Raw genomic sequence first — 13,937 nt, forward strand, 5'->3', positions numbered from 1 at the left:
TGCAAACAGTGACTGCAGCCATCAAATTAAAAGATGCTTGCTCCATGGAAGAAATGCCATGACAAACCTAGACAGCATATTAAAAAGCAGAGATATCACTTTGCTGACAAAGGTCCGTATAATCAAAGCTGTGGTTTTTCCAGTAGTCATGTACAGATGTGAGAGCTGGATCATAAAGAAGACTGAGTGCCAAAAAACTGACACTTTTGAACTGTGGTGATAGAGAAGACTCCCGTGAGTCCCTCGGATAGCAAAAAGATCAAACCAGTCAAACCTAAAGGAAATCTACCCTGAATATTCATTGGAAGGACTGATGGTGAAGCTGAAGCTCCAATACTCTGGCCACCTGATGCAAAGAGCCAATTCACTGGAAAAGACTTTGATGCTGGGAAAGATTGAGAGCATCAGAAGAAAGCAGTAACAGAGGATGAAATGGTTGGAGGGTAACACCAACTCAATGGACATGAGTTTGAGCAAACTCTGGGAGATAGTGAAAGACAGGGAAGCCTGGCGTGCTGCAGTCCTTGGGGTTGCAAAGAGTCGGACATGACTTTGCTATACACAAATCTTTTTAAAAATTTTTTTGAAAAGTAAGTCAATCGTTAAATGGTAACAAATGCAATTCCAAACAATAAATGAAGGAAAAACAAAAAGGCCTCAGAGTTTTGCAAAAAGCTCGTTATACCTGGATAAAATATCCAGTGTCAGTATCATATACGGATTCAAGGATGATACATCTCAGTTTGGACTCTGTATTACCTCTGTATGTGCTCTCTCTGTATTACCTTCACAGCTTTTCTATAAATTTTAATTGTTCTAGGAAATAAAGTTTTTAAAGAAATCAGATTTGGGAGGCAAGGGATGAAGAGAGGGTGAACTGGAAGATGTCAAAGGTACAAACTTCCAGTTATAAGATAAATAAGTATAGAGAAGTAATGTACAACATGACTATAGTTAATCATGTACATACATGACTGCATGGTACACAGCAAAGTTGTGGAGAGCGATCCTAAGAGCTACCATCACAAAGAGAATTTTTTCTTCTTTCTCTTATCTATATGACATGATGGAAGTTAACTAAATCGACTGTGGTAATCATTTCTCAATTATGTATATCAAACTATTGTGCTGTATACCTTAGAGTTACACAAAAATTTACGTCAAGTATTTCTCAAAAAAAACTGAGGGGAAGTTGTTTTTTTGGGGGGGGGGAGTTTTTAAAAATACGTATCATGTGTTCTGGAAAAAAACTGATTCAAAATGCACTTTTCAACATGTTTTTTAAAAAAATTTATTTTTATAAACAGAAAAATAAAGACAGTAGTGAATCTTCACAACCAAGTACTCAGCTTCTGCAGTTTCACAATTTTGATAACTTTTTCCAGCTTTACTGAGGTACATAACTGACAAAATTATATATATTCAAAGTGTACAACATAATTCGACATACATATCTTTGTGAAATGATTACCACAATCAAGTTAATTAACACAGCCATCACTACACATATTTCCATTTTTTGTGTGGTGAGTGAAAAAGCATTTCTAATGGTAAGTCACTGATGTTACAAATGTGCAATGTCTGAATAAAACTGCTTCATGAAACATGAGGTACTTTAAATTAATGTATTGGGGAAGATGTTTCAGAAAAACCCATATGAACTTTTTGGCCAACCCAATATAATGTGTGCATTTAAATGTATTTGGTAATTTAGATATTAAATATTGTAAGTAAACATTTAACTACTCCATCTATATCTATAAAATTTTTATTTCCAAGTTGTATAAAATTTTAAATTTCTCATTGGGGAATTAGGGGACTTATAACCAAAGCTGTCTTTTAGTCAGGTACATGAAAAATTTTCTAACACAATGTGAAATGTTCCCTTGGAGACATACACAACAAAATAGAGCACCCCCACCAAAACAAAGGAAAGAAAGGAAAAAAAAAAAAGGCTAATAGCTATCCACACAAACCAGAAGTCTAGATTAGGCTGTGCTACCTTTATCCTTGGCTGACAGTGCTCCTGGAATCAAGGCAGGGTACAAGCTTAAAAACCTGGCAACTCCAGGTAATGACTTAAAAAAAAAAAAAAACACAACGTAAGATTTGGTGATAAAAATCTAGGGGCCTATTAGACCTTTGATACAAACACAGAGCAAGAAAAAAAATGTCTTAATTCTTAGTCATCAACACAAGAAATACTTTATCTACCTGGACTAGATGACGAGACAATGATAGGTAAGAAAGGGAGAGAAGGAAGGAGTGAGAGATGGAGGCGGGAGGAAGCAAAGAAATACCCACCTCTGAAATATAAAAGCCATCAATGATGAACCAAATTAACAAATCTAATGAACTCTTCTCAAATCTCAGTTTCCTTAAACTTCCTTCTCCCATTTATTTATCCTCTTTAAACTGATCGTCAGCTTCCTTTGTCTTATTTTGTCCAATGGCATTCTACAAGTTGCAGGCTCCAGACCTCTTCTCTCCGCCCCCTTCTCTTCATTAAGCTGACACTGCTGTCCTAACTGTCCTCAAAGGTATATTCTAAGTCCCAGCTTCCCACCCGTATACCAACTCCCCATAATGTACCTTTCCTTTGGATAGATGTCACTTCAAATACAGTGTGCTGAAAACAAAATCTCTTGCCCATCTCCAGACAGTCCCAACTTTCTTAATCCTCATTAGGTATAACATTTTCAGTCAAACTTTGTCATTGTTCTTTTATTGCTTTCCTCTTCACATCCTATAATTAGCTAGTTCTAGCCCTGGTGACTCTTAAGAACATTCCAAAATTGGGAGTCTTAAAAAGATTCATTGTCACTGACTTAATATTTCCATTTCTAAGATTCCATATAATCTAAGATAATCTGAAATGCAGAGATGTTCACTGAAATATTATGCCTGACAGTAAACATTTTCTACCAACAAATATTCAAACAAATTAAGCAGTTAGTAAATTAGAATATTACTGTCATTAATAATTGGTTATGAGAAAATATTAAGAATAATAAAAATGTTAATGACAAAATAGCAAATAATGACAGCAGGATACAAAATCATGTATGAGATAATTAAATAACACACAAAAGAAACAAGGATTAAAAGGAAACTAGAAAGAAAAATACCAAAATATTAACAATTTTTCATTTGTGAGCATCTTGCTAGATGGTGACAATGTAAGTCATTTTTGTCTTCTTTTTCTTCTTTCTTTTTGGCTCTGCCATGAGGGATCTTAGTTCCCCAACCAGGGATCAAACCCAGGCAAGAAGAGCAAAAAAAATTCTGAAACCAAGAATGGCAAAGGGTATATGGGAAACGTGGGAGGGCCCTTGCCCTACGAAAACCTAAAAAGTGCTCAGAACTACAGTAATTAAAACAATAGGGAACTAAAGCAGGAACAGAGAAGTCAACATCTCAATACTCATATATAGAGAGATGCAAAAGAGTTGGGATGACGAGACAAATCATTTTGAAAAAAAAGCAATAACCAAATCCTAATAACTGCAGCCAAACTGTACTGAACATTACCATGAGTACACAACCTTAGGGCCAGAGGTCTTCTCTATCTGGATTTTCCAAAGACAATATGGCATGTGCTCATATCATGTACCATGTAAGATTCCAACAAAGTCTAGGAGCATGCTTTTATGTATTTATTGTTTTTAGGGGCATGCTTTTAAAACATGCAGCCTACAGCCTTCCTCTTCTCAGAAGAAGAAGATAGCCTCCTCCTGTACAAAACAGACCTGTGCTCTAATCCCATCCCCTCCTGTCAATTCAAGGCTTTTGCTCCAAATGCCTCGTTAGTATTTTCTACTAGCTCCTAGTCATTCGCTTACATTTAGCAGGGGGAAAAAATACTTCTCAAGAACCACTTTCTCTTTACCTTTTCTCCTTGACACAAAGAAAGCTTATTTAACTAGTAATCTTTAAAAAGAAAAAAAAGAAAAAGATTACCCCTGTCATCTCACTCATGGGGCGGCAGGTCTCTGTGTCCAAACGCACTGTGCTGAGGCTGCTCCAGCTGTGGGCTCTAACAATTTATTACTTGCCAAAGTCAAAAGGCCAACACTAGGGTTCATCTCACTTGAATTTTTTTTGTACCCTCACAGATTGTGCTCTATTGACCATTCCCTTCTTGAAATGTCCTTGGTGACTGTGAATCAGCTTCCTCCTGGCTCTCCTATCCCTCTGCCTCCTCTTTTACCCTACCTACGGCTTTCTTTTCTACACGTTCAACACCTTCAGCCAGCTGCCACCAACAACTCCAGTTACCACTTCTAACCGGAGTTCTTCCCAGTACTCTAGCAGTCAATACTGACCAATACCTCTAACTGGAAGTGAACCAGACACCTCTAACTGCCTAACAAAAGCCATCATTAGCTTTTTCCAAAGCTGCTGCACATTCTCTATCTTGAGGAATGGCAACACCATCCACAAATTTAGCTAATTCAGAAACCTGGGGTTCATTCCAGTCTCCTCTCACTCTCCTTTGACATTACACATTAAATCCAGTGAATTCTACTCCCTTAATACCTACCAGTCTCTGGAAGCCTCCTGCAATTGCCCCCTGATGGATCTCTTGCCTCTAAGCCATTCCCCACACAGCAGCTAGAGTAATCTTTCTAGAACATCTCAATCTGCACTCTCAGCAAAGAACCCCACTCAGCACTCACCACACCTGCACCCCAGTTTTACCTCCCTGATTGATATTTCAGGAATCCAAGCATGCCACTTACACCCCCACATGTTAACATCAACTGCAACGAAGCTTCTGCTTGGAAGACCTTCACCCTGCCCCCTCCTATTTACTTGGCAAATTTTTATTGGCTCTTCAAGATCCAGTTTAATACAACTCTCTGTAAATCTACTAAAAACTACTGAACTGTACACTTTAAGCAGATGAACTATATGGTATGTAAATTAGATCTCAACAAAACTCATAATTTTTTGTAAGAAATAAGGCTTACATTCCATTTTTTTTTAATGGGTAAAAGACAAAACAGGCACTTCACAAAACAGAAAATTCAAATGACCAATAAACATACAAAAAGATGTTCAAAAGCATCACTCAGGCAAATGCAAATTAAAACCTCAATGAGACATCAGTACACAACCAGAATAGCTAAAATTAAAAAGAAGGACACGTGCCAGCTTCGGCAGCACATATACTAAAATTGGAACGATACAGAGAAGATGAGTATGGCCCCTGCGCAAGGATGACACGCAAATTCGTGAAGCGTTCCATATTTTTGAATATTACTCAGCCGTTAAAAAGAATTCATTTGAATCAGTTCTAATGAGATGGATGAAACTGGAGTCCATTATACAGAGTGAAGTAAGCCAGAAAGATAAAGAACATTACAGCATACTAACACATATATATGGAATTTAGAAAGATGGTAACGATAACCCTATATGCAAAACAGAAAAAGAGACACAGAAGTACAGAACAGACTTTTGAACTTTGTGGGAGAATGTGAGGGTGGGATGTTTCAAAAGAACAGCATGTATACTATCTATGGTGAAACAGATCACCAGCCCAGGTGGGATGCATGAGACAAGTGCTCGGGCCTGGTGCACTGGGAAGACCCAGAGGAATCGGGTGGAGAGGGAGGTGGGAGGGGGGATCGGGATGGGGACGTGTAAATCTATGGCTGATTCGTATCAATGTATGACAAAACCCATTGGAAAAAAAAAAATAATAAAGGAGAAATTGAAAAAAAATAAAATAAAATAAAAAATAAAAAGAAGGACATGATCAAATATTACAAAGACATGGAACAACTGAAACCCCATACATTGTGGGTGGGAATGTAATGCAGTTCAATCAGAACTATTTCATGAAGCTGGGAAAAATATCTTTGCAAGTACTACTAAGTATACACCTCTTCTATAACCTAGCAATCTCACTGCTAGAACATATCTCCAATAGAAACAACTGCAAACGTCCACAAAGTGACATGTACAAGAATACTTGTAGCTGCTTTATTCATAATGAATAAAAACTGAAGGAAAAAAATCGTGGTAGTATATTCATTCAATGGACTATCAGAAAGTAGTAACAACAGACTAAGGGTACACTCATACTTGCAACAGTACAGACCAATCTCACAGATACAATGTTGCATGAAAGAAGCTAGAACCTGAAGTATATACCATATAATTCCACTTACATGAAGTTTAAGAACAGACAAAACTAACCAATAATGACACGTGCCAGGAAAGTGGTTACCTCTGGGCAGCAGGATATAAACTGGGGAGAGGTTTGAGGAACCATATAGTGGGTTCAATCCCTTGATCTGGAAGATCCCCTGGAGTAGGAAACAGAACCCACTCCAGTATTCTTGCCTGGAAAATTCCAAGGACAGAGAAGCCTGGCAGGCTACAATCCAGGGTGTCACAGAGTCAGACACCACTGCAAGACTGAGCACACACAGAGTACTGGAAGAGTCTGCATTCTGATCTGAGTGGTGGTGACAAGGATATAAATGAACGTAAAAATCATCAAGCTAGATACCGAAAATTAGAGCTCTTTACTGCGTTACTATACACACATGTATGTAGATATGCTATAGCTCAATTTTGAAAAAACAAATATATGCATAAGCAAACTATAATTAACAGTACTGCATTATATACTTGGAAGTCAAGGGCAAAGAGCTTAAATGTTATATCCACAAAAGAAAAAAGTAATTATACGAGAGGATGGAGGAGGCATTAACTAATCTTAATATGGTAATCATTTCACAGAGGTCTCCCTGGTGGCTCAGCGGTAAAGAATCCGCCTGCCAATGAAAGAGATAAGGGTTCAACCTCTGGGTCGGGAAGATCCCCTGGAGAAGGAAATGGCAACCCACTTCAGTGTTCTTGCCTGGGAAATCCCATGGACAGAGGAGTCTGGCAGGCTACAGGCCATGGGGTCACTAAGAGTCAGATATAGGATTTAGCCACTAAACAACAAATCATTTCACAATAATATACATACACCAAATCACATTGTACACCTTAAACTTACATACGTTATATGGCAATGATGTCTTAATAATAATAAAAGCTTGAAAAAATATGCACAGATAAAAGGATAATGCATCAAACATACATATACACATATAATTCAATTATTTAAAGACAAAAATATGTACATATAAAAAGATAACACACCAAAATAATTGGTGGAACTACAATGGATGTCTATTTCTTTAAACTGTTTTATACTATTTTTTTCCTTTTTAGCCGCGCCACACAGTTTGCAGGATCAAGTTCCTGACTCGGGATCTAACCTGTGCCCCCTGCATGGAAGCTCCAAGTCCTAACCACAGGATTGCCAGGGAATTCCCTGAATTTTCTACCATGATCATATTACTTTTATCACTTAAAATTAAGCTATTCATTAAAATAACAATAAAGTTAAAATCCAACAAGATCTCTTCCTAACAATCAAAGTCCCTTAACAATCAAAGCACCACTGTACCTAAATCTTACAGCACTCATCACACCATTCTGCAATGGTCTGTTGCCCAGGTAATCTCCCCTACTTGCCCGTTAGCACAGGGATTTATCTTATTCTTTCCAGCAATCCAACACACTGGCGAGCACTAGGTATCTGCTTCATATATATTTGTTGTATTGAACAGCTTTGTTGGTATATAAAAATAATTGTTAAATACACAACAGTATAATAAAGTTAAGAAGTCAAAAATAAGTGATTTCCTTCCATAGGAGGAATTTCAAAGTCATGGGCTTGTGAGCTTGAGTTTATACTACAGGGTACAGTTGAGGCTTACCTGCTGCTGCTGCTAAGCCACTTCAGTCGTGTCTGACTCTGTGAGACCCCATAGACAGCAGCCCACCAGGCTCCCCCGTCCCTGGGATTCTCCAGGCAAGAACACTGGAGCGGGTTGCCATTTCCTTCTCCAATGCATGAAAGTGAAAAGTGAAAGTGAAGTCACTCAGTCGTGTCAGACTCTTAGCGACCCCATGGACTGCAGCCTACCAGACTCCTCCGTCCACGGGATTTTCCAGGCAAGAATACTGGAGTGGGTTGCCATTGCCTTCTCTGTGAGGCTTACCTAGTAAGATATATAAACTTGGATGACAGCATTCCTAAACTGCCTCACCTGTGATTTACTGACCCAATTGCACCAATCCCATGCCTACCATTTTCTGTGGCAGTCAGAACTCATACATACTGTAAGAATACAGATAACCAACCAGCTCCACCAGCCAAGAGAAAGTTAAGAGCCCGAAGGATACAAAATCCCATCACCAATACCATATACACAGTTCACAAATATGCAGAGGAGAACAGAGAGAGAGAGAGAGATGGACAGACACCAAGAGACAAAGTTGCTAACTTGCTAGAAAGTCAAAATGCAAACTAAGTCCTCCAGCAATCATACTCTTGGGTACCCTACAAAAGTGGAAAAAACATGTTTACATTCAAAACCTGTACAGGAATGTTTAGCGGATTTATAAACTATCCATGTGTCCTTCAACGGATGAATGAATAATGGATAAACAAACTGTGGTAGTCACGCAGTGAAATGCTACTGAGCAAGAGCAACAGAAAGAAGTGACCAATACACCAGCAACAAAGATGAGACGCAAGGGCACTATGCTGCCTGAGAAAAGTGAATCTCAAAAGGTTACATACTTGGATTTCCTGGTGGTCCAGTGATTAAGATTCCATGCTTCCAATGCAAGGGCACAGGTTCAATCCCTGGGTAGCAAACTAAGATCCCATATGTCCCACAGTGCAGCCAAAATACAGACAGTAACTTAAAAAATAGTAATAATTTTAAAAGTTGCATACTATATGATTCCATTTATGCAATTTTTTCAAAGTAGCAAAATTACAGTGATGAACAGATCAGTGCCTATGGGGGGCTAGGGCTAAAGAGAGAATATGATGACTAAAAAGTACAAGAGAAGTTACCTTGTGATGATGAAACAGTTCTGCATACTGCACGGTGATGATTTCACGAGTGAGAACACTTGATAGAACTGCACACACACACAGTGCATGTAAAAACTAGCAAAACCTTACTTGAGTTAACAGTACTGTGTCCAAGTCAATTTTCTGGTTGTGACAATGTTCTAGGTTATAGAATATACTACCACAGGGGAAAGATGGACAAAGGGAACACTGGGAACTCTGTACTGTTTTTGCAACTTCCAGCAAATTATACTATTTCAAAATAAAAAGTTTTAACTTAAAAAAAGGTGTTAAAAAGTTTTTAGCCAAGAAAGTTTAAAACACAAATGTCCAACTAAAACACAGTATACCAACACAATAAAATGTTACTTGGCAATATAAAGGAATGAAATACCAATACACACTATAACATAGATGAACCTTAGAAATATTATGCTAAGAGAAAGCAAGCAGACAGAAGATCATATGTTGATGATTCTATTTATATGAAACATCCAGAATAGCTAGCCTTATAGAAACAGAAAACAAGTTAGTGACTGCTGTGGGCAAGGGAGAATGGGAAGCAACAACTACAGGGTTTCTTTTTTGAGGCGATATAAATGTTCTGGAATTAGATAATAGTTGCACAACTTTGTAAATATATTTTTTAAAAAAGCAAATTGCATACTTGAAAAACTAAACTTTTTAAAAATAAAATTTTATGATATGTGAATTGTGTTTCAAGAAAAAGTTGCACGTGAGGAAAAAAACTCTTTTACTCTTTAAATTAAAAAATTGTATACAGTTGCACAGGCCCCAAAGCTAAAACCTATCGCAAGACATGTGTTTTTTCCAATTCTTAAGGTTTTATTTGTGCTTGAATGACACTGTAGTTCTCCCCTGCTGCCTGTTACAAAGCAGCACAATTAATAATCAGCAAACTAAAATCAGTGACAATCTGACAAGCTAACAATCTCAGTTGAAATATCTTAATCTCATTTCTCACAACTACAAATACTAGCATTCTAAAAAAGAAGCCTACACAAAGTGGTTCAAGTCATAAAAACTCACAGAACTGAACTGAATTAAAATGAAATGGCACTTGTACATACAAGCAGATAATGATAAAAATAGATGATACTGCATCAAGCCAGGCCTATATAGTCATAAAATTCAAGTGTGCCAGTCATTATACTAATACAGTTTAAAATTAGATCTATTACTCCCTCTCCTGCTCTGGAAAACTAAGTAAAAACCAAAAACACTGGGCATCTGGAGACCTGAATTTTGGTTCAAACTAAGCTAATTGTGTGACCTTATTCTCTATTGGAGCTGTCTGTAAAATGAGGAAAACCTCTGAGGCTACCAGTCTCCTGAAGTCCCTCCACCATCACTTCTCTCCCCACATCACTTCAAGTCACCAGAGTTCTCCCCTATTACTACGGAAGGCAAGCTCTCAGTGTGTAGTTCTTCCCGCCACTCATAATCCATTCTCCACATTAAAGCCAGTAGACTTTTAAAACAGGAATCAGATCCTGCCACTGCTACCTGTGTGCCTCTCAAGGGCCTACAAGGCCAGGCCCTACCCATTTCGGCTCCTCCGAAATCACCATCCTCTCCAGTAGCACTCTAGCCACTCCGATCTTTGGGTTCCTCCGACATTCCTAGCCCATTCCTCCCCAGGGCCTTTGCCATACTCCCATCTTCTCTTTATTCTAAATTCTTTTCAAATGCCACCTCCTCAGAGAACTGAGAGTGAGCTCTGGTCTCAGTCTGCCTGGACTGAACTTAGTAGCTGGACATGTTGTTTACTCATGCTATGTCTCTGCTTCATCTGTAAAGTGGTGGTAACTACAGTGTCTGCCTCACAGGATTACCACCAGGGATAGATACATGAAAATAGAGCAGCAAACTGACTGGCACAGTTTTCAAATGTTATCTGTCACTGTACCTAGGGCACCCCATCTTCACTTTCTATCTTCAGGACATTATCCGGAATCGTCTTCTTTGTCATCGGTTCTGAAGCCCCCAAACATAAAGCTTCATAAACTTTGCTTTTCTTGCTCAAAGTTCTACCAATGTATTCTAGAAAAGGCATACAAATACTTGTTGAATGTATGAATAAAGCAATGATATCAAGGATTCCTTTAAAATAATACTGCCATGATTCAAAGAATTAAGTGAAAAATGACACTGCCTCAAACAGATATACATATATCCATCTACACACCCTCACACAAAGAGCCATCCCCAAAACTAAGGGCATGCTTTTTTTCCAACTCCTTTTAACTTTTCTGAACAAAATGGGCTATGTAGGAAGAAATGCTTAAATTTCAAAGTCGTGACCAAAACTCAAGAGCCACAACACTATAGTTCTCCTTACTTATGGGCTAAATTTCCATCATTCACGAAAGGAAACCTCAAATATAAGACTGATTGATAGCGTTAATTTTTAAAGTACCTAAATCTACCAAATATCCACTGCGATTTAAAATCTTAAGAATTCAATTTTTACCCACCAATTTAAGCCCTTAATAAATATGTTTTCCTCATTCTAGTAGTAGGCTTGTTTGAGGGCAGGGTGCTTGTTTTTAAGAAAGACTTTATTATATAGGTATCAACATTTTGTGACATCCTGAACATACATTCAAGTAAACATCATGATACATCACATTAGGAATGACTTAAGAAGCTTTCATAGACGCCACCAATGGTTATGAAATTCGCTAGACAGACCCCAAAGTGAATGGGAAGGGGAAAAGTCTAAGACGCTGCAGGCTAGTGCCCCAAAGAAAGCAAACCAACGAGAAATGCTTCGTGATTTTATTTAAAGATGATCACGGATTATCCCTATAATACCAAAAAACCACAGAGTATTTCTTGCTTAAATGGAAGAGTGAAGCCACAAATCTAGGAGGAGGAGTAAAGATTCTGAACGCTAGTAGATTCTTCAAAATTAGGGGGAAAAAAGGGAAAGGAGACGCGGCGGCGCTCTGCGGTCTCGGAGCAGCTCTCCAGGAAAGGCTTCCCGGGCGCCGGCCGCTCCCACTCCGGTCCGCGGCCAAGCTGGAGGTGGCTGGCGGCTGGCACGTTTGAAATATCACCACCCTATTCATCTCCTCCCGGCACAATGAGGGGCTGGGCAGCCGCGCCGGGGACCGCCTGCGCACACGCCCACCCGCCCCGCGCAGCCCAAGACCCGGGCGCAGCCGCGGCTCAGCGAAGTCACGCTCGGCCCGGGCAGAAAGTTTCGGGGGGAAAAAAAAAAAAAACCCCAAGCGCCGAAGCGCACAGGTCTCGGAGCTGAATTCGCGCCAGGAACACGCCCGAGGCAAACCACTTGACAACCAGCTCGGGTTTTCAGCAAAAAGGCCGAGAGGCGGGGGCCGAGGAGGAAGAGGAGACAACATACATATACATACACATACATACACACACACACACACATACACACACACACACATTCGCACTCGCCTCCTCTTTCTCTAGCGCCCCGGCGCCCAGGTGGGAGCGATGCCGCAGCCTCACGCCCGGACGCGGCGCCGGACGCCAGCGCCCCTTCCTGGAAGGCCTGCGACCCCCCGGCCAGCTAAGAGAGCAAGGGGAGGGTGCGCACGCCCCACGCCCCCTCGCCCGTGCGCCCCTGACGGCCGCGGCGACAGGAGGCCGGAGAGGCCTGGGGTCCGGGGATGCTCAGCCGGCCGGCCGCGGGCTCGCGGGCGCCCCTCCCCCGCCCTCCCGCCCCTCCCCCCGGGCCGCCCGCGGGGCGCGCAGGAGGCGAGCGCCGGCGTCCCGGGGGATCAGCCCGCCCGCCCGCCGGCTCCAGGAATCCGGGCAACTTTCCCCTGCTCGGTCGCGGGCAACCCCCGACAGGGCGGGAGCGGGCGTCTGGGGACTGGCGCTATGTGGACTCACTTTTTCGGATGTTTCTCCCTTTTCGGCCTCCGCTTTCGGGCCTGAATGGCCAGCACTGAGGAAAGAAGACACACATTAACGGTCGGGCAGGCCGGCCTGCGGGGCCACGTGGCGGGGAAGAGGGGACGCCGTGGGCCACTCACCTTTCCGGGAACTCATCCCGACGCGGCGCCAGAGGGGCGGGGGGCTTCGCGGCGGCGGCGGCGGCGGCGGCGGCGGCAGCGACAGCGACGCGGGAGCCAAGCCGAGCTGCAGCCTTCACTCGCTCCGCCGGCCGGGAGGAGGCGGGAACCGCGCCTGCGCCGCCGCCGCCGCCGCCGCCGCCGCCGCCGCTCCCGCGGGGGGCCCAGAAAAACCCGCCCCGGGCCGGCCCCGCCCCCGCCCCCACTCGCCGGGTGGGGTCGAGACCCCCGTGCCGGTCCCGCCCGCGCGCCCCGCACCCACGCGACTGGTCCACCTGTGCGGAAGTGACCCCCCCCCCACGACCACCGCCACTCCCTCCCACGCCGCCCCCGCCCCAGCCCGCCGCCCGGGCCTGCGCCCCCGCGGCTGGCCCCGGCCTCCTGCCTCTCCCCGGCACCCGGCCCGCGCGACCCTCCCTCTGCAACCACGGCCTCTCCCCTACCCACCCCGGCGGGTCGCGCCACACGTCTCTCCATGCGCTCTGCCCTGGCCCGCGCCTCCGCGGGTCTCACACCACCTTTCCTCACGCGGCCTCTTCTCCCCCTTTGCTCCTCTACATCCTTGCATCCCCATGAGCGCCGCTTCCTCCTCTCTGGCGTGTGTGGAAAGGGCACAGGACCAAGAGCTGAGAAACCTGGGTCTTTCACTAGCTGTGTGACCTTGGAAACGTCATTTTATCTCTCATCTTTACCTACCCCACAGAATTGCTTGAGTGTAAAGGAGGAGAAGATGCAAACATTAGGATTAAGTAGGATTAAGCTTTTGCACAGGAATTAAAAGTCCAGTTCAATAAATGCCATGTGTATAACAATTTTAACACAAGCCACCAAGGAGTTATTCCTTACTAAGAGGAAATTGACTCCTGAAGAGGTTAAAGAGATTACCCAACAATGATTCAAATTTAGGCCTAGCTGACTCT

The 13,937-nt window shown here is 42.4% G+C and overlaps 1 protein-coding gene and 1 non-coding gene across 13 annotated transcripts in view; one reads left to right on the forward strand and one right to left on the reverse strand.

Annotated features, from left to right (window-relative positions):
• SRPK2 (SRSF protein kinase 2) overlaps positions 1-13,611 on the reverse strand; it is a 236,914-nt gene extending 223,303 nt beyond the window's left edge. For 6 of the 12 annotated variants that reach the window (XM_043872140.1, XM_043872136.1, XM_043872130.1 and 3 more), the window contains exons 1-2: positions 13,465-13,598; positions 12,836-12,890 (exon numbers count right to left, since the gene is read on the reverse strand). In XM_043872140.1, the coding sequence (XP_043728075.1) occupies positions 12,836-12,890; positions 13,465-13,591 (182 nt within the window). In that variant the 5' untranslated portion in view covers positions 13,592-13,598. Of the gene's footprint in view, positions 1-12,835; positions 12,891-12,978; positions 13,139-13,464 lie in introns of those variants that run through there. The other 6 variants (XM_043872129.1, XM_043872132.1, XM_043872127.1 and 3 more) reach the window with 3 other exon arrangements.
• On the forward strand, positions 5,151-5,257 carry LOC122674949. The gene has a single exon (XR_006335112.1). It is a non-coding gene; the product is annotated as a U6 spliceosomal RNA (small nuclear RNA).
• Positions 13,612-13,937: the final 326 nt, after the last annotated feature.

This window comes from Cervus elaphus, chromosome 18, assembly GCF_910594005.1.
Source record: "Cervus elaphus chromosome 18, mCerEla1.1, whole genome shotgun sequence".
Lineage (NCBI taxonomy): Eukaryota > Metazoa > Chordata > Mammalia > Artiodactyla > Cervidae > Cervus > Cervus elaphus.